The sequence below is a fragment of the Zymoseptoria tritici genome, chromosome 1, assembly GCF_000219625.1.
Source record: "Zymoseptoria tritici IPO323 chromosome 1, whole genome shotgun sequence".
Taxonomy (NCBI): Eukaryota; Fungi; Ascomycota; class Dothideomycetes; order Mycosphaerellales; family Mycosphaerellaceae; genus Zymoseptoria; species Zymoseptoria tritici.
In genome coordinates this window covers 3,439,547-3,459,358 of record NC_018218.1, presented here as the reverse complement: position 1 = coordinate 3,459,358, position 19,812 = coordinate 3,439,547, and the positions used below count along the sequence as shown (strand labels likewise).

The following is a 19,812-nucleotide window of genomic DNA, read 5'->3' as shown; positions in this document are numbered from 1 at the left end:
AAACAACCCGGAGCAGCCTGGCGATGGTATCAATGCTACCATGACATCGGTGGCGCTGGACTCCCGGAAGCGGTCCTATCCACCCTCGGTCGACTCCAACCATCATGTCGCCTCGTCCACAGGTCGATCTACCCCTGAAATGCCCACCGGTTACCAGTCAAGCTTGGCGCTGTCGACCAAGAAGTACCTCCATTCGAGCGACGCAGATAACTCAGAATCTCATCCGTCTGCGCGCTTTCGCAGGCTATATCCCTACGACAGACAAGCGAGTCAGAGTAATCCGGCTGAGACTACTCTTTCTCTCGTCGATGAAATCAGTACGCCTGAGGAAGATGATTCGGTCTCTGCTTGTTTGTCGCCGGATACCGATTTGGAGGACATGTTTAATACACCAGACAAAGATGTGCCGAAAACTGTTCACACGGTTTCGCAGGAGGAGCGCGAAGCCTCCAAGACGAGTGTCAACGGCGGCGGCGGATTGCTGGGAAGCAGACTGTTCGATTTACGCGGGGCGAAAAGCCGAGAGTCGGTGGTACACAAGAAGTCGGGCATATCCGACTCACCGAAGCGGGCACAGTCACCTGTTCCGCACACTACAGAATCGACTGTAAAGCTGTCAAAATCAGCTGCAGACCTGAGGCCAGCGACATCACCCATGAATCCCAGACAACCTCCCACGCAATCTTCAGCGCTGAGCACACATCATCCCTCACCAAAGATACCCGGATATGAATCCTCAATCGCCAGCGGAGCCGCGTCTGTCATTCAGCGACCGGACCTACAACTCCAGCTCCCGAGCTTTGACACCCTCAAGCCATCCACCACGAAGGCTAGCGAGCCTGTCCCAATTCCACCGCCAACACTCGGAGCCAAGCCAGCGTTGCCGGCTCAATCGACTCTCCCCACTTCCACCACGATGCCGACCGCTCCCGCTATCAACGGCCTTCCTCCAATTCCCTCCGCTCGCTTATCCTTCGCCGCCGACTTACTGGATGTCCACTCTCTCGACCTTCAACTCGACTCCTTCCCATCTGCGCCTACACGCTCCGCCCCTGTAGCTCCTGCGGCAGTTCAACGCCCTCCTCGGACCTCGTCAGTGGTCCCACTGCCGAGGAACCCTCCGCCGCCACCGTCAGAAGATGCCGAGGAGACGAGAACAAGACCGCGAGGCTCGGACGAATCTCTAAGACGCGAGACAGAGCTGCATGCGAAAGCGGTTCGCAAACTCATGGCGCAGGAGGGGTGGGCTTGATGTTCGTTTTTCAACCCCTCATCATCCTGTTTCCTTTTTTTGTTCAAAAGCAACAGCGTGCACATACCATGCAGCTAATTCCTTTTATCGTGTTGGGCGTCGGGGAAAAGGGAAATGATGGAAACCACAGCGTGGTGTATTATTAATAATGATGAATGTATATGACTGATACGATAGAGATAAATGTCGAGAGAGGACCTTAACAAGGATGTAGAGGGCGCAGCTTCAGAGCTCAGAGCGGACTCAGAAAGAGCAGTTTTATTTAAGATGGACATAGCATTCACCCATACAGTATAGAGATGGGCGCGCACACCATAAGCGAGCTTGCATGCTTTGGGATTCTTGCAGTGATTCCTCTCATTGCTGAATGAAGATATCACATTCAATTCATTTGCTGACCGAAAAGGGTCTGTTTCTGTATAAAAACGCAATGTCCTTCGACCATGGGTTATTCTCGCTCCCGTCTAGTCGGTCTCTACGTTGAAGGAAATGCAATAAAGCGCGCAAATGGATGATACGCCGCGCCTCGCTCTATGTACAACTCAAGCTAACACGCAATTTCAGAACGCGCCCACCATCTCATCTCACATGACACACGCACCCTACTTGACAACATCCACTCCACTCCCACCTCCAACGCCCGTCATCCTCAAGACCTTCCTAATCCCTCCTTTCACCACACTGCCCACCCCCTCACCATCCTTCAACTTCCGTCGGGCAAAACTCCTCTCTACGACCCCCGGTTTCGGCGGCCACTCGCCATCGCTGATCCAGCCTTGTACCAGCGCGCGGATGAGAGTCTGGAGGTTGATGGGCACGGAGGGCGTTCGCGATTGGAGGATGATCTTGGAGTAGATTTCGGGATGTTGAGCCGGGGTGATACGCGTGCGGACGGGATGGGAGGGAAGGAGAGGTGGTGCTATGGGGAGGAGGATGGGTTGTAGGGATGGGGGGAGGGTGGTGGTCGGTTCTTGGGTGGAGTCCGGGATTGGTGGAGAGGTGGAGGGCGTGGTTATGGGCGTGTTGAGGGATGCGGCGTTGGATTGAGGCGAGGTGGAGGAGGTGGAGGAACGGGCGCTGGATGCTGAAGTCATGGAGGCCGCTGCGGAGGAGGAGGAGGATGTCGTCGTCCTCGAGTGCTGTGCGCCGGCATGGCTCTGTGCTTCCTCCACACTCCTCACCTCCTCTGCGCCTCTTGCGCAACACCATACATCCCTCCGTCGTAACCAGTGCGCCAGGCCGTCATTGGACTGGACTTCCTCTTCCAGCATACCTAGTCGCCTCCTCTTCCTTACTAGTCTCCGTTCCTCCAATTCCGCTGCGACACTGTCCGGCCGATCGAAGCGGATGGACTCACCGCTTTTCTTGCCTTTGTGTACAGTTCCTCCTGTCCTTGTGTCCGCTGAACTGCTGTCCTCGTCGTCATCTTCCGATCCGTCTTCTCGTGCGCGCCATTCCGTCGGCTCAAAGTCCAGTCCTAAAACATACGCTGCACTTCCCTCCGCTGGTCGTCCATTTTCACCTGGTACAGAAGCAGATGGTGGGGTATGGAAGCGGAAGCCGGCGATTCTGTCCTCGATTTCCGTTGTTGTTGCGACAGCGGTTGGATCTGATGCTGTACCGGGAGGATGTCTGCCGGAAGAGCGGTGTGCGGGTAAAGGTGGATAGTCCCAATCGTTGCGGATCTTCTCTTTCAGTTGGCGGCGGGCCTCGCGGAGTTCTTCTTGTTGGGCGGCGCTGCGATGATGGCTACCGGGCAGGTTGAGGTGGAGCGTCATCTTCGAGGTATGGTGTATATGTGCAATGTGGTCGCGTAATGATCGGCTCTCGTCGTGAATGGTTTGGGTTACAGCGGCATCGTGTTCGGTCGTTCGTCTTCCCCGGTATGTTTCAGAGTCTGGTATGAGGTGTTGCTATTCTTATTGATATGACTGTCGACGGTGGAGTCTCGCAGCACGAATGTCGCGGAAGTTCCAGCCTGCCCGAGCGTGTGGAGGAGGGGAATGGGAGGTGAGAGAGAGCGACATGACGTCTTTCGGTGGTCTCTTGATCGGCTTGCGTGTTGCCGCAGACCCGAGAAACATTCCCCGGGACTTGTTGGACTTGGACTTTGGATGAGAAGAGGGATCTTGTTCTTACATTTCTTGCTTCAAAAGCTCTCACACCTCCATCCTTGGTAACTTATTACTCACCTCACCTTCATCCTTGTCGCTCGCCTCACTCAGCCTCCTCCACGTAAGCAAGCCGCCTGCAGACGTGGCATTCTTCTTCAACCCCGGTGTCGCGACCTCTGCACGGTCGATCGGAACAGACGGGAAGCAGCTTTCCTCATCTTTCCGCGGACTCACAGCGATACTCAAGGACACATCATACCACCCAAAACAGTCAAGTACATCTTCCTTCCTCTGCTCAGAGAACCAAGTCTACATCACACTACACTTATCCTCCATCACTGTTTTCGCCCTCTTTCTCCCTACCTTTCCATCCCGTCCAGCCTCCAAATCCACCATCTCAAATCCTTCCTCCCTCACATCTCTCCCTCTCCCACCGTCGCCCTTCCTCCACGCCCTCGGAACCTCCGCAATACTCGTCGACGCGTCGGGCGGCGTCACGCTTCGTCGAATCAACCCTCTCACTTCCGCTATCACTTGTGCTTCATCCTCATTCTCCAACGCCTGGGCGAAGATGAGGTCGAATGAATTCCTTCGTGTGAGATGTTCGCCATCTGAAGCATGAGATGATCGCGAAGGCGGCAGAGGGGATGCAAGCGGAATGGTGGTGAAAGTGGAAGTCAGGGGCGATCCGAGGCGGGAGAAGGTGATGGATGGGTTGGTGGTGCGGAGCTCGGTGAGTGTGATGGCGAGGTCGTCATCTTCTTTTTCTTCTTCTTCATTCTCGGGCGCATCTTGTTCTTCTTTTTTGTGCTGCTGTATTGCTTGCGGCTCACCTTGATTTTGCGCTTGGCTGCTCTCTACGGGATCAGGCCGTGTTTCATCTCGTGTCAATTCGTCGAGGAACATACTCTTTCGTTCGCGGCGGGGAGGAGATGGATATTCGCGCGCTTCTTGATAGTTGTCGTTGGAGCTGCGTGGCGTCATTTGGGAAGTGGTTGTGGTGTTGTTCGACGGTTCCAGCCGCGCGAACATTTGCGAGGACTTCCTGTGGATACTAGAAGACATGTCTCACCGTGGTAGGTCGACTGCTTTCAGATGTGAGTCTCGTCGCTAGAAAGGGTTGTTTGCTTGCTGTCGTAGAAATTGATTAAGAGCAACTCGGAGTGTGTTTCGATCAAGGGGCGGTTCGAGGAAATGTTTGTCCACCAGTCGATCACGCGGTGCGAGTGAATGGAGGTATATCTGCCAGTGCAGTCTGTTCAATCGACAACAAAGAGCTTCTGATCGACACAAAGACGAACGTGAATGACATGTTACAAGGCTCATTGTGCCTCTTTGTGTGATCTCATTCATGACAGTCCGCTTTGTCGTCTTCTCATGTGCTCCCGCGAGACTGATGACCAGGAAGTAAAGTCGAGCTGGTGGACGTTTCTTGAAGACGACATACCGTAGCTATAGGCCTGGCAAGCATGTCCCATCATCTTGCCTGCACGCCTATTAGCATGTCTTGCTCACTGACCTGCACGACTATTTTCGCACGTCTAGCCAACTGACCCGTACGAGTAAGAAGACGTCCTATCATCTTACAAGTACAGCTTTTTAGCATGATATGCCAACCTACATGTACGCTTGTTTAGCATGTCCGGCCAACTGACGTGCACGACGAATAGCTTGCCCTTTTATCTTTCCTGCACGACTATCTTGAATGGCACGTCAACTGACCTGTACAATTAATTAGCATGTCTTACCAACTGATCTGTACGACTAGTAGCATGTCCTGCTATCGTACATGCACGAGTATCTGCCATGCTTTGCCAGCTTGCCAGCACGATTGATAGCGTGACATGCTAACTTACCTGCACGCCAATCTAGCATGTGTCGCCGGCTGACCTTTACGCTTATTTAGCACATCTTCTATCGTATCTGGACGAGTATCTGGCTCGTCCTGTACTGTCAACTTGACCAACATATGTACGGCCGGATGAACTCACATGTACCATGCCGAATCCAATGTGAAAAAAGTATACACTATGTATCCATCCCCAATCCATCTCTACATGCCCAGCCTTCAAACGCCCTGCACAGTGCACACCCACACATCATCTCTTCCGATTCAGCGTGCTCGGCTTCGGCTGCCTCACTGCCGGGACCTCCTCCTCGCCTCCATCCGAACTGTCATCCTCCTCCTCCGAAGACACCACACTCGGTGCATCATCATTCGAGCTCTCACTCTCATCCTCGTCGTCTCCTGAAGCTTCTTCCGCCTCGACATCCAGCAGCCCTTCTCCATCCGAGTCGTCCTCGTTGTCGCCGGAACTTTCGTCTCCCAGCGCATCGCCGAGCGCTCCCGTTGGTCCATCGAGCTCGTCCTCGTCATCCTCATCCACGGAGCTGTCATCGTCGTCGTTCTGCTTGATCTGCAGCACCTTTGAGCGTTTTCGTGCCTGGATACCCCCGTTCGCGCCTTCCACCGCGTCGTCACTGTCTGACCAGTCATTGTCTTGACCTTCGATGTATAGCACATTTTCTTCCCCGTCTTGATCATTCGTGCCTGTCGCTCGGGAGTCGGCTTGTAATCTTTTCCTGTATTCCAACTGCGCGCTGAGGAGATCGAGCTTTCCCTTGAGATGAAGAAGTGGCTGCAGGCCGTTTGCGCGCTCGCGCACGACTTGGCCGAGTGACTTGAGCTTCTTCATGAGCTCGGGTTGGTTCGCTAGGTAGCCACCATGAGAGACCAGCGACCACTGTACCCACGTCATGAGTTTTCCGGTCCGGCCTGGACGTTTGTGTATTCTTTCGGCGATGAGTTCGAGGAGAGTGGCGATTTGATAAGATTGCTGGCGTTGAATGGTGGCTTTGATGCTTTGGACGTCGTTTGTGCGGAAGCAGTCTTCGAGGAGGTCCTTGTCTCTTGTCTTGAGAGCTTGGGTGAGGACTACTCCCAAACTTGCGGAATTGAGAGGTGCGCGGAGTTGATTGTTGGATGAAGGGACGAGGCTGCGAGAATTCGAGCCGACGGATTGGAGCGCTTTTGATACGTCGATAGGTTGTGGGTGTCGAGCTTGAAGTAAGTCTCCAAATGTGGCATCTCCTGTATCGTCTTCGTCTTGCATGTCGACATCCTGCTCTTCTTGCTCGATGTGATGTCCATTCGTCACAGGCTTCGGCTGCGCTTCTTCCTCCTCATCACTTTCGAGCTCGCTGGACTCACTATTGCTGGAGAGCTCAATAACCTCTGGCGCCGGCTTCCCTCCAACGTCCTCCTCATCATCCGAGTCCAGACTCTCGACATCTCTTGCTACCGCCGCACGGGAATCGTCCACACGGTTCGATTTGGATTGTGGAATGCCATTGGTTAATTTCGCATTGAGCTTCTTCCCAGCACGAGCATTCTCATCTACGAGGAAGCCGAGTCCAGTTCCAGCTTGCGGTGCGGGCACGTGAGAGGACTTTAGTCGTTTGGATGCTGGCGGTGGAGAGGCTTCGGCACCGCGCCTTCGGGATCGTTTGGCAGTGCTCATTCCGACGGCATGTCTTGTGGAAGGATGACGACTGTAGTGAATGTGGTGGTATCGATCAGGTGATGAATGTGGTGGTGAAGTGCTGTACAGCTTCCGTCGTCGAATGGCGTCTCGGTGAATTCTCTCTCGTAGGATTTTTTTCCAGGTTAGCACATAATCGGTCAGACGAGCTAAGCCCGAAGCGCGGGTGCTTTTCGATAAAATGCTTGGCTTGCTCCCATCGATTGCGACGATCATTTGATTACATCAACTCGAGCATCAACGACATCCTCCGAAGGGCCGCGAATCCCACTGATCATATCAACACACGATCACTATATTATTCAATGTCCGCTTCCACAAGTCGGGCATCACGGCGCGACGGTGAAGACGACATCGAGTGGAAGTGATCAATCGCAATCCGCAAGGGTCACTTCGACAAGGGCCAGCGAGATGAGCCAATGACAAGGATCCGAAAGCCACAGTCAATGTCTACGGAGAGCGCCCCTCGGTGTTTCCTCCATTCTCTTCGTTTCCTTTACAAACCGCAGTCATCGTCCCGCCCTCACAGGTCGAAACGCTGCGACGGTGGTGGTCTCTCACAAACCTGGAATTCAGGGCACTCCCCGCCACCACGGCCATCTTTGGGCCACTTTCGTTTGGACCCCCGGTCGCTTTTCGCGCATCACGTGGTACCGAGACCCGTTCGACCAAGGCTCAAGAACTGCTCTTTCCACGGTCGACACGGCGATGGAACATCATCCGAGCCTCACTTGAACCTCGTTGTCACGATACAAATACTGCACTTCGCTCGCGTTGTTGTACGCGCGCTTCCTTGATCGCTTTCCGTTCGTTCAATCAACACTTTTCAAAACGGCCCTCGATTTTCAAGCGGCAAGCACTATCCCTGTTTCAGCCTAGTCTACCCGAACCGAAAGTCGAAGCAACTTTTTATTCGACCTTCATCTTCTTTTGACAAGCTACGCTCTTCCTTTCCCAATTCCTTTCAGCTGCCGAAACGCGCTCCGCAATTCCACGACCACATCCGCGGCCACCACACCCTACCACAATCCTGACTCATCCAACACAACACGTGCATCTCCGCCGACGACACTCTCCGGCCTTTTAATTAACCTCACTTTCGATCGCATCGTCGCGTGATTCACCCCGGCGCATTGAAAAACATCCAAGCGCGCGATATCACGTGTCAACCTCTTCCGGCACCCTTCAATTCACTTCGACTTCTTGCCATCATGTCATCAGAAGCTGCGCATCCTGAGCTCGTGAATGGAGCTTCATCGAGTGATGCACCGGTCACTAATGGGTAAGTCCATGCTTCACCTTTCGCAATTCACTGCTGCCTGGCGCCTTCTTTGGTATTCTTCCTCTTCTTCCACCTCTTGTTCTTTTCTTCCTTTCTTCCTACATCGACGACTTCCATCACAAAAACCATCTCTTACTGATCAACCATCCCCAACAGAGATCATCAACATCAACAACAAGACACCATGTCGAGCGACCAAGGCGCAAACACCACCGCATTCGAGGATAACTCTGCGCTGCCGGTTGATCAAATTGAGGTAACACAAGATTCCCAGCCCACCTCCCTCAAACCTGTTGAAGACGTTGCGTCGGGCATCACATCTGTTGCGGACTTTCTCCCTAACCCCAAGGACGCACCAACTTCACATCCAACCCCTCCACCGGATGAACCTCTTGTGTCTTCCGATGCTAATGTTGATGTGGAGATGACCGAGGCTGAGGATCGAAATGTGGAGGTCGAGTCTGCGCCGGAGGGGTTGTCGGAAGTTGCGCCTACGTTGGTGGATGAGTCAGTACCAGTCCCTGCACCTGTTGTTGAGTCGAGTCTTGTGCGGCCGAGAGAGGAGGACGATGGCGAGGAAGCGGAGGAGCCGGCGGCCAAGCGCAGCAGATTCGACGGCGTCGATGCCAGTGCGGCAGAAGACGCCTCTCTGCCCATCGCGAACGCCAACGATCCCGAGCCTGAGCTCGAGCCGCAACAGGAACAGACTGCAATATTCACCGATGTCGCGACACCAGTTGAGACCAGCTCAGCAGATCCTCTTCTCAGCGGCGATGCGGCATCGGAGCCTCATTCTTCAATACCGCCAGCGGCACCTTCCGACATTCTTCCTCCAGCAGATTCAGCGGCACCAGAGTCGCAGGCTTCAATACCGCAAGCACCTCCTTCCGAAGTTCCTCCTTCATCTTCAGCGGCGTTGGAACCGGAGGCTTCAACATCGCAAGCAGCACTTCCCGAAGTTCCTCCACCACTACCCTCAACATCAATCAACGGCACGTCCGCTGAAGCCGATGCGCAACCAACGATCGAATCGATCGAAGCTCAACCTCCACCCTCCATCGAGAACGCCGCAGATGCACCAATGGAGTCCTCACAGCCATCCACACAAGCCCTTCCAACCTCTATCCCACCTCCTGCCGCTCCCTCGTCATCATCAGCTGCGCCCGCGCAAGCAACCGCGCAGTATGACACAAAACCCATGACAGCACTGCAGAAGACGTTCTTGCAAGACAAGATGAAGAACCTCAAGAAGACGAAAAACTCCGGTCCTTTCTCCAGCCCTGTCGACTACGTTGCTCTCGGCATTCCGTCGTATCCAGAGGTCATCAAACAACCGATGGACCTTGGTACGATGGATCAGAAGTTGAAGGCCGGGCAGTATGCGACTGTACAGGAGTTTGCGGACGACTTCGATCTTATCGTCAACAACACCCGCACCTTCAACGGGTCCGCGCATGCAATCACACAGATGGCGATGGCGATGGAGGCGTACTTTCGTAGGATGATGGAGAGTGTGCCAAGCGCAGATATAGCAGCTCTGCCAAAGAAGAAAGCATCTCCGAAGCCTGCGACCAACATTGCGCAGCGTCGAGAGCCGCGAGCTGTACCGCCTCCAGTCCCCGCTACAGAGTCATTCGCTCTGCAGTCGAACGGAACTCCTCAAATTCGCCGCGAATCCGGCGCGAACCGGCCAGCCCGTGCGATCAAGCCTCCTCCACCCAAGGAGGTCGCATACGCGATGCCCAAGAGAAAGGAGCATCAACTCGAACTCAAATTCGCCGAGCATGTCCTGCAACAGATCCGCGGTCCGCAATATGGCGCTCAAAATAGTGTTTTCCTCGCCCCCGTCGACCCCGTGGCTCTCAACATCCCCAACTATCGTCAGATCATCAAGCACCCGATGGACCTCGGCACCATGACTCAAAAGATGAAGCAGGGTCTGTACGGCAAGGCGTCGGAGGTGAAGAAGGACTTCGACCTCATGATTGAGAACTGCATCTCGTTCAACCCGGTCGGCAACCCGGTGCGTGATATGGGCATCGCCCTCCAGCGTAGTTTCGAGTCTCTGTGGCGTGACAAGGACAAGTGGGAGAAGAAGGAGCGGGCGAATTCGAAGCGTGGAGAGTCGTCCGCGGAGGAGGAGAGCGAGGAGGAAGAAGAGGAAGAAGAGGATGACGGCGATGAGAAGAGCCAGGCTATCCGCGCGCTGCAGAAGCAGTTGGCGGACATGCAGAACGCTCTCGCTGGACTAAACGCCCCGCCGACGAAGAAGACCAAGAAGACCAAAGCTCCAAAGCAGGGCGGTACGAAGAAGTCCGGCGGTGCCTCCACCAAGACCAAGCTCCCTGCCGCAAAGACCTCGAAGCCTCCCAAGAAGACCAAAATTGTGACCTACGAGGAGAAGCAAGAAATCTCCGAGGCGGTCGGCAACATGGACGGTGCGCAAGTCGAGCAACTCACCAACATCATCACCTCCAACTGTAAGAAGTACGCTGAGCAAGATGAGATGGAGCTCGAAATCGACGACCTTCCCAACGAGGTCCAGGCCTTGCTGCTTGCGTACGTGCGCTCCATCTTTGGCAATCCGAGAGCACGTCAGAGACAGATCTCTCCCGATGATGCTGGTGGTGTCATGGACGAGGACGACGAGTTCGAGCCGTCTGAGCGTGGCAAGCGTGGTGGCGCCGGTGGCAAGCGCAAGAAGCATCGGCCGATGGGCAAGAAGGAGCAGCAAGATGCGATCTCGAATATCCAGAAGCAACTGGCACAGTTCCAGGGTCCCGCTAATGGAGGCCAGAGTGTCGGTGGTGGGTACGTTGTGCCGAAGCAGGAGGATGAGGACTCGTCTGGCGATGAGGAGTCCGAAGAGTCCGAGGAGGAGTAGTTGCGCAGCCAGAAGAATGGTTTGGTTGATGTGTTCTTGGCAGTGAGTGGTCCGGAAAGGGGTTCGGATCGTTCGATGGGAATGGGTGTTGCTTGCTTTTTGCTCCTGGCGTGATGATTACCACGAGTACGAAAAGCGAATCGAGAGACAGACCGGCGACGGGCTGACGACAGCCCAATGGAATGACGATGATATGTCGTTTGCGAGAGCTGATGAGCCAGTCGAGGTGGCGTGTACGAGTACGTTGTTGTTGTTTTGGACCAAGCCGTTCGTTGTGGAGTGTCAACCCGACGGTGGTGGTGGCGATGCATTGCATGAAATAGGAGATATCAAAGCGATTCTTCTGCCTCCTCACTTGGTCTGTCTTGCTTCGTCTTCCTGCTTTTGTAATGTGTGTCCACGGTCGGGCTGTTTCAAAAGTCCGCATCAGTGTGCGTCGGTCCATGGTCATGTCGACGTTGGTATCCATATCGACGTCAGTCCTTGTCGACTTTGACCCATATCGACGATGGCTCCTGTCGAGTTCGTCCTTGTCTACGCTGGTTGGTCTTTGTCGATGACTTGCCAAGCCGTCCAGTATGTTATATGTGTTGTATCATCAAGGTCCATCAGCGATGTAGGCTTGTCAGCAATGTATACAGTCATCAAGGTACGTCTCTTGTCCATATGGTCCAGCATCGGCGTTCAACTGGGTGGCGCCATAGTCCTGTGCCATAGAGAAGAGTTCTTGTTGTAGTCTTGTGGTTACTTCATGGGCCAGGGTGTCCATCAAGTCCGGTAGGCACCCAGGCGAGTTGGAAGTCAGATCGAGGAGGTGGCCACGTAGGCTGACCAGAATGGTCGCAAGGTGGCGATTCTTCGAGATCTTGTCTTGCTCGTTTGGACATGCTTCAAGCGGTGAGTTGCATCTTGGTCGTGCTGTGTCAGCCTTTAGCAGGCACGCTGTGATGTGCCGATATGGCTCGGATTTATGAACTAGAGAAGGCAGTGTAAGCATATTCAGAGACAGATTGACCGTTCAGCTGTGTGGAAGCCGGCTCGATGGCGGCGAGGCTGTCGGACGGGTGGAGAGGAGGGCGGAGCGGTCATTCATCAAAAGGATGTGTACTTGCCCATGGCTTTGACGAGGGAGGTGACGCGCAATGAATGGCGACTATCCAATATGCGCTCGGTGACGGCGGTGCGCTGTCGCAGGGATAGCAACAGTGATGAAGTCGCCAACCTGGGCGCTTGAGTGTATGGACATGCTGGGTATGCCTTTGCACAGTCATCGATGAGAATGCGCTGTAGAAGACTGTGATGTTGTTGTGAGTGGTGAGGAGTGTATGTTCCTGGAAGATCTGCGAAGAGACAAGTGCGAGGAGTACACGGCCAAGATGGTTGATGTAGCGGGTCAGGAAATAATGGCGAGGGAATTCGCAGGTCGAGCTACCTTGGCCAATTTCGCAGTCTTCCGTCCTGAAGTGCGTGGATGAGTTGTCGACGGAGGTATGGCAGCGCCAATAGGTACCAGATGCGGTCGTCAATTAAGGTCATGAACCACGCCCGAAAGTACCTTGGTCGAGAGCTGTGATGAGGTCGGTAGGGGTAAGGAGTTTCCAGAGGGCTGACGGTACGTAATGTCGATTCATTCCAGGCGGATTGGCTATTGCTGGAGATTACCGGCGGAGTCGGGCAGGATGTCCGTACAATGAAGATGTCGATGGTAGAGTAGCTGCTGGAGGGGAGGGAGTGAGGTGTAAGAGTGGGGTCCAGGGGTGGGACATTCAGGTCAAGAATAGAACAATGGACCGACATGGAGGGGAGGCACGGACTTGACTTAGATTACTCCTATCAGGATCAGGATCAGGAGATACAGATATTCACGGACTCGTTGGCAGATGTTTGTCAAGTAGTGCACGTGCAAGTGTTTATCGAGTCTAGATGGTACATGTGCGAGTGATTATCGAGTATCGTTGGTGATTATATGCTAGCACATGCGAGTGTTTGCCGAGTAGTACTCGGACATGTGTTAGCACGAGACTATATGTTCCATTGTTTAGCAGTCCTCGAAGAAGTGTTAGCACGAGACTCTATGTTAGTTAGCACAAGACGCATCTCGAGTATCGCCTTTAAGCATGTGCCGGCATCTGGGAGTCTTGTCGAGTCACTCTAGAGAGAGACCAAGACCGCGACTCGGCAAGTAACAGATCTGAATACACCAGCTTCTCCCGAGATCGGCCAATTCGAAAGTAGTCTTGCGCATTCATTGACTACCTTCCCATCCACCCACCGTCCACCGTCAAGATCTCGCCACTAACATACGCACTCGCCCGACTCGCCAGAAACACCACGCTCCCCTTGAAGTCATCTGGACTGCCCCATCTTCCGGCCGGAATCCTCTCCAAGATCGACTGCGCTCGCTTCTCGTCCGCGATCAACGCCTCATTCATATCCGTTGCGATGTACCCCGGAGCAATACCGTTGACGCTGATGCCCTTGGCCGCCCATTGATTTGACAGCGCCTTGGTCAGTTGCGAGACGCCGCCTTTGCTCGCTGCGTAGGCGGGAACATTGATGCCGCCTTGGAAGGACAGTAGACTGCAGATGTTGATGATACTTCCTCTCCGGCCGAACTCGTCGGCGTCCCGGGATAGCATGTGAGCGCCGACGTCGCGGGAGAGGGTGAAGACGGCGTTGAGGTTGACTTGCAGCACGGCGTTCCAGTCGTCGTCGGGGAATTGTTCGGCTGGATGTCGTTTTTGTATGCCGCCGCAGTTGAGCAGGATATGGACTTGATGGCCGTCGGCGAGGACTTTGGGAAGGAGAGAGGACATGGAGGAGGCGGAGGCCAGGTCGGCGGTGTAGATTTGGACTTTTCGGTTCAGCTTTTCGATGGCTTGTTTCGTGGATTGATTTGAATCGTCGCGCTGGAATGAAGGTCAGTATTGAACATTGGCAAGTCGTCTGCTCGTTGGTCACCACTTACTTGCACGAGTAGGATGTCTGCTCCTGCTTCTGCGAGGGCAATGGCCATTGATTGTCCGATTCCTCTCGTTCCGCCCGTAACGAGGGCAGTCTTGCCTTCGAGGCTGAACATCTGCTGAATTGAACCCATCTTGGCGACGATCTGTGTCTTTCTGATATGACTGTATGTTGTTGTCGTCGGAAGGAAGTCGTCCATATTTATTTATACCGCACCTGCCCCGCCACTGCCTTCAATTGCCGACTCAAACGCCGACGGCGACCCCTCCAACACATTGGATCCATGCATGGAAATATATCTCGATCAAACCGCGTGAACAAAACGCCCGGCATATCCCAGTTCATGTTGTGAAAATTTCTCTTCTTCTACACGTCTCCTGATCATCGTGTTCCTTCCACTCATCGAAACGTCCAAAATGACAACCTCAATCCAAGCCTCCGTCCTCCATGCCGCGAAAGACCTTCGCCTTGTAAGAAGCCTCCATCCATCATGAACAAAATATCCGATCTAATTCTGCTTCCAGGAATCTCGGACACTCTCCCCTCCCGCTGAGAACGAAGTCCAAATCGCCATCTCCTCCACCGGTCTCTGCGGCTCAGATCTGCATTACTACTCCCACTTCCGCAACGGCGACATCCTAGTCCGGGAACCCCTCTCCCTCGGGCACGAGTCTTCTGGCATCGTAACTTCAATCGGCTCATCTGTCTCCCATCTTCAACCCGGCGACCGCGTGGCTCTCGAAGTCGGAATTCCATGCGGGGCATGTCAAAGGTGCAAGCAGGGACGATACAACATCTGCAAAGACGTTAAATTCCGGAGTAGCGGCAAGGCGTTTCCGCATTTCCAGGGAACGCTGCAGGAGAGGATCAACCACCCGGCGGAGTGGGTGTATAAACTCCCCGACGATGTGTCCCTAGATGTCGGAGCTCTGCTAGAGCCATTGGGTGTAGCGCTGCACGCGTGGCGGAGGAGTCTGATCAAGGATGTGGGATCGGAAGCGACGGTGGTTGTGTTTGGTGCGGGAGCGGTGGGATTGCTTTGTGCGGCTGTGGCGAAGGTGAAGGGCGCGGGGAAGGTGGTGATTGCGGATATTGACGAGGGAAGATTGAGGTTTGCGGTGGAGAACGGGTTTGCTGATCAGAGTTATGTGGTGCCGATGAAGCGAGGGAAGGACACGGAGGAGAGTTTGGCCATTGCGAAGGAGGTGGCGAAGGAGGTCGGGGAGGTGGATGGATTGGGAGAGGTGGATGTTGTGTTTGAGTGTACGGGTGTGCCAGCTTGTGTGCAGGCGGGAATCTACGTGAGTTGGCGTGTGAATGGTTGGTTTTGATAGTATGCTGACTTTGTGCTTTCAGGCAACAAAACCAGGCGGTCGATTGATGCTCGTAGGAATGGGTCATCCCATCCAGACCATCCCTCTCGGAGCGGCAGCGTTACGAGAAGTGGACATTGTTGGTGTCTTTCGCTACGCCAACACGTACAAAGAGAGCATCGAGATTGTGCAGCAAGCGATGAAGTCGGCGGATGGACCAGACTTTTCAAAACTGGTAACACATCGCTTCTCAAGTCTTGCTGAAGCCGAGAAAGCTTTTGAGATGGCCGGCAAGACGAAAGATGCGGATGGGAAGTTGGTCTTGAAGGTTGTGATTGACAGCAGTAATCAGTAGATGGGTGAAAAGAGGCTTATTGTATCGTATCATTGAAGTTTGGTCTTGTAAATCTATAAAATATGTTTGTTCTGTGTCTCCATCATTACAATCATCATCATCAGATCATCCATCATAAAATCTTCCAGTCGGCTATCAAAGAAGCCGGTTTCCTATACCATGCCATGAACGCTATCAATCAATCAAAATGTGGTATTGAAGAAGACTCGGTGAGGAGGAGGGCTTCATGCAGCCACGATCTCTCCATTCGAGCAAGTCGTACCAGCAGCAACATTGCCCATTGCGACCCACCCGCCATTATCGCAGACCTGGAATGCGGCTCCGTCATTGGCACACCTGAGCTCGCCGTTGTCGCTGCAGCGTCCAAAGGGGCTCGCGCGCACGTAGCGGTCATCCCTGTAGTAGCCCTCGGGCACGTTGCTCTGCTGCTCGAAGTTGCCTTGGAGATCGGTGTACGGCGACAGCTCAGGGAGACACTCAGTGCCGGCGGCAACGGTGCGGGAGTTCTTCCAGACATACTCATCGGCGGCGAAGGATGAGAGGGAACCGCCGTTGTAGTCGCAAGTCAACCAGGTTGTGGAAGAAGTGCAGAGGAAAGTGCCCGGAACGCAAGGAGCATAGCCGGTGGTTCGGGAGTTGGGATCAGCGGTGGCGAAGGGTGGGATGGAGGAGTCGGTCGGTGTGGCAGTTGCGGTGGAGCTGGACGAGATGCTGGTCATCGAGGTCGTTGGGAAAAGCGTCGCCGTCGTGGTGCATTCTGTAGTGGCAGTGGTGGTGGAGAAACTGGCGGTCGACGAGCTACTGGTAGATGTCTCCTCTGATGCTGTTAAGGAAGCAGTGCTGCTTTCGCTGGAGGTGCTGGTGCTGAAGCTACTGGTCGACGTCTGTTGTGGAGCAGTTGATATAGCAGTGTTGCTGTCGGTGGCTGAGGCGGAGCTGCTGGTCGGGGTCTCTTCTGGTGCGGATGAGGTCGCAATAGTGCTCGAGCTATCACTGACGGTGCTCGATGTTTCAAACGCAGTAGAGGAAGCAGATGTTGTCGTAGAGGAATTCTCAACGGGAGCAGCCTCGGGTGCAAAGATGTCGAAGAGGCCCTCAGGGGTACCGATGGCGAGAACGCCAAGGTCGGCACCCTGGCCGATCTTGAAGCCGGTCAGGAGATCGCAGGTGCAGCTTAGAGCATTGGCAGAGGAGATCTCGCAGACACAAGCCTCGAACGAAGCGTCCTGAGTGGAGACGAAGAAGATTCTCGATCCATCAGCGGACTCTTGCCTCTTTCGGGTGGTAGGAACACTAGCAGCGAAGCCATTGCTGTCCACAAGTTTTCCATTCTCCAGGAGGGCCAGAATGGTAGCAGTGTTTTCCTCGGCGAATATAAAGGTACCGTCGATGGCAATGGCGCCCTTAGCGCCGTCGGCAATGCCCTGAATCCCGGAGACTTCAAGTGCAAAGACGCTTCGGGTGGCCGCGGGAGCATTGCTTGTCGTGCTGCCTGGGAGGATGCTTGTGGTGCTGGTTGTAGAGCTCTCATCTGGCACCTTCGAAGACGTACTCAAGCTGATCGTTGACGTGGTTCCGTTCATGAATGGGGGTCTGACGGTCGTGAACAATGGAGGCACCGTGACTGTGCTTGTGATCTCTGGCTCGAGTGTGGTAGATACCGATGTGGACTCAGAAGTACTGGACACGCCGGAAGTATAGCTAGATGCTCCAGTCGTGGACTGTCCGGTTGTGGAATCAGAAGTGCTAGAAGAGATTCCGGAAATTGAGCTGGTGGGAGTCACAGCACTAGTCTCGGTCGATGAAGACATCGACTGATCAGTGGAGCTGCTTCCGGTCTGAGAAGACGTGGTGAAGCTGATCGTTGACGTGGTTCCGTTCATGAACGGAGGTCTGACGGAAGTGAGCAACGGAGGTGCAGTGGTAGAAGTCTCGAAGTCAGAAGAGGCCGTAGCGCTGAATGTGGTCGAGGAAACATCTGGCTCCAGCGAATCGATTGAGGTTGTAGTTGCCGGCACAAGAGTAGACGAACTTTCGAGGTCAGAGGTTACGGCAGAGCTCACCAAGTCTGAGCTGGTTGAGCTCTCCAGCTCGGTGCTCGAGGTAATCTCTGGCTCCAGTGTGGACGAACTGTCGACATCCGACGTGCTAGTGGCCGTGGATTCAACTGACGAAGTTTCAGTCGTGCTATCGGAAGTCGTAGAGGTCGAGGATTCGGTCGAAGATGCGGTCTCGGACATGGTGGAGCTTGTAGTCGTTCCCGCATCACCAGGAGCAGGCGTGTCTCCGAGATCCCTAAAGGTCTGACCAAACGGCTGAGGCGCATCACACTCGCCCTCGAATGGAATGCTGATGTCGGAAAGACCAGCGCCAAAGACGACATCACTGCCTGGGTTGGGGTACACAGGGTCAACACGCTCCGTCGTCTCACATCCGTTGATACCGGGAAGGTTGGCTTTCCAGAGGTATGGAAGACTCTCAAAGGTGCTGAAAGCCTCCTGGCGTCGTTGCCTGGTGTTGCTGGCGGCGATGCTGACTTGAGCACAGTTCATGTACATTTCGCGGTTGCCCACTCTGTTCTGCCATGTCCAAGCGAAGAGAGCATCGCCCGCAGGAGCGAAGGAGGGAATGGTAAAGTCATAGGTGTTGACGAGAGGGCAGCCGCCGATCATGGATTTGATGACCTTGAAGGTGGCACCATTGTCGTAGGAAAGGGAGAGTTGGCATGAGCCTCCTTCGTGGGTTGCGCTTCCGGCCAATGTCATGTTGTAGGCCTGTCCCGCGGTGTAGGATGCTGTCGGGATGAATGGTCGGTCGTTTTGGTAACCTTTGCAAGGAAAGTCGGATCCATCGTTCTTCAAGGGTGAAGTCATGCTGTAGTCGATTTTGTTCTCTGGCGTGTCCGGGTTGAATTTGCTGTGTAATGGCAAAGGCCATCGCATCTCCATGTGTGCCAGGGCGGGCTGGACCGAGGCGAGGAGCAGGCATGCTGCCGAGAGGGAAGTGGAAGAGAACATGATGGAGAAGAAGAGATAGGGTTGAGAGTATGTGAGACTGGTACTCGAACAACCCTGTGATGATGTGCAAGAAAGAATGTCCAGACTCGACTGGCATCACTCACCTATATAGGTCCTACAAAAGACGAGAGGCCACGCTCTGCAACGGCCGTCGCCATCTTGTTTTCAAGAACGGCCGTGAAAGAGTAGTGGCTGCGAGGAAAAAAGTGCATGGCATTCCTAACGGCCAGACGTTGCGGCGAAGGCAATCCTTTGTGGAGGAGGAGAGGTTCTGGCCAACCAGCCAGACACACGGCACGGGTTGGGGCCGGCATAACGTTTTGTGTCTGGTTCGTTGTTGGGAAAAAGGAGAGTTGACGACCGTTGTAGGGGGCGGCATAACGTCTTTGTGTCTGGTTCGTCATTAGGGAAGAGAGTTGACAGCCGTTTCGAACCGAACCATACCAGTCCATGTGTGGTCTAGCGCAGCGAAATGGACAAGCCGTTGCGGGTTTAGCGCAGGAACAAAATGGCAGGGGTGGGACAAGTGCCGGAGTCCATCTCGACATTGGGGGCTGACTAACGGCGCGTAGCTCGACGCGCCAAACGCCAGCCATTCGGGCTGAGTGAAGACCTGTCAAAGACTCTCACCTCACATACCGAGACGTTTGCACTGTCCGGATTGGGACGTTGCGCATACCAGCCTGCGCGGCACAATATGCCGTCCCTCGCCAGCGACGACGCAATCAACGATGAACGACTGAAATCGGCCCTCTGGTATGCGGTCGGTAAGATCGTCGACGAGGTGACATTATCGCAAGGCCTCAATGCGTCGCCGCACTTCATCGGCGGTTTGAGTGAACTGGTGGCCGCCAAAATCAGCGCTGTTTCTACGGATCTGGAAGCCTTTGCACAGCACGATGGACGAACGACGATCGGCAGTAAAGATGTGTTGCTCCTGGCGCGGAACAATGAGGCGTTGCGCGCGGCATTGCAGGAGAAGGCGGACGAGATGAAGGCCAAGGACAAGAGAGCTGTGCGATGAACATGACAGGCAAGAGAAAGATATGACCATCTCCAAATACTTTCCGAGTTCTGGATATCTATCAT

At 54.3% G+C, this 19,812-nt stretch overlaps 6 protein-coding genes across 6 annotated transcripts; 3 read left to right on the top strand and 3 right to left on the bottom strand.

Moving 5' to 3' along the window:
• Window positions 1–1,854: 1,854 nt before the first annotated feature.
• Window positions 1,855–7,508, bottom strand: MYCGRDRAFT_107339 (uncharacterized protein; the record flags this gene model as incomplete). Its single annotated transcript, XM_003856356.1, has 9 exons — window positions 1,855–3,030; window positions 3,445–3,675; window positions 3,730–4,420; window positions 4,814–4,818; window positions 4,921–4,941; window positions 5,115–5,122; window positions 5,223–5,256; window positions 5,508–6,918; window positions 7,474–7,508. 9 exons carry the CDS (start codon window positions 7,506–7,508, stop codon window positions 1,855–1,857), a joined length of 3,612 nt encoding a protein of 1,203 aa, XP_003856404.1.
• An 837-nt stretch (window positions 7,509–8,345) lies between these two features.
• Window positions 8,346–11,074, top strand: GTE2401 (transcription initiation factor; the record flags this gene model as incomplete). Its single annotated transcript, XM_003857215.1, has 1 exon — window positions 8,346–11,074. The coding sequence occupies one exon, from the start codon at window positions 8,375–8,377 to the stop codon at window positions 11,072–11,074; it is 2,700 nt and encodes an 899-aa protein (XP_003857263.1).
• Window positions 11,075–13,326: 2,252 nt separating this feature from the next.
• On the bottom strand, window positions 13,327–14,171 carry MYCGRDRAFT_33741 (uncharacterized protein; the record flags this gene model as incomplete). Its single annotated transcript, XM_003856355.1, has 2 exons — window positions 13,327–13,983; window positions 14,043–14,171. 2 exons carry the CDS (start codon window positions 14,169–14,171, stop codon window positions 13,327–13,329), a joined length of 786 nt encoding a protein of 261 aa, XP_003856403.1.
• Window positions 14,172–14,454: 283 nt separating this feature from the next.
• On the top strand, window positions 14,455–15,706 carry MYCGRDRAFT_98589 (uncharacterized protein; the record flags this gene model as incomplete). The annotated part of the gene is made up of 3 exons (XM_003857216.1): window positions 14,455–14,508; window positions 14,563–15,339; window positions 15,395–15,706. 3 exons carry the CDS (start codon window positions 14,455–14,457, stop codon window positions 15,704–15,706), a joined length of 1,143 nt encoding a protein of 380 aa, XP_003857264.1.
• A 2,339-nt stretch (window positions 15,707–18,045) lies between these two features.
• Window positions 18,046–18,723, bottom strand: MYCGRDRAFT_33493 (uncharacterized protein; the record flags this gene model as incomplete). The annotated part of the gene is made up of 1 exon (XM_003856354.1): window positions 18,046–18,723. A coding segment is annotated over one exon (678 nt), but the record flags the coding sequence as incomplete, so codon positions are not given.
• A 697-nt stretch (window positions 18,724–19,420) lies between these two features.
• Window positions 19,421–19,747, top strand: MYCGRDRAFT_33552 (uncharacterized protein; the record flags this gene model as incomplete). The annotated part of the gene is made up of 1 exon (XM_003857217.1): window positions 19,421–19,747. One exon carries the CDS (start codon window positions 19,421–19,423, stop codon window positions 19,745–19,747), a length of 327 nt encoding a protein of 108 aa, XP_003857265.1.
• Window positions 19,748–19,812: the final 65 nt, after the last annotated feature.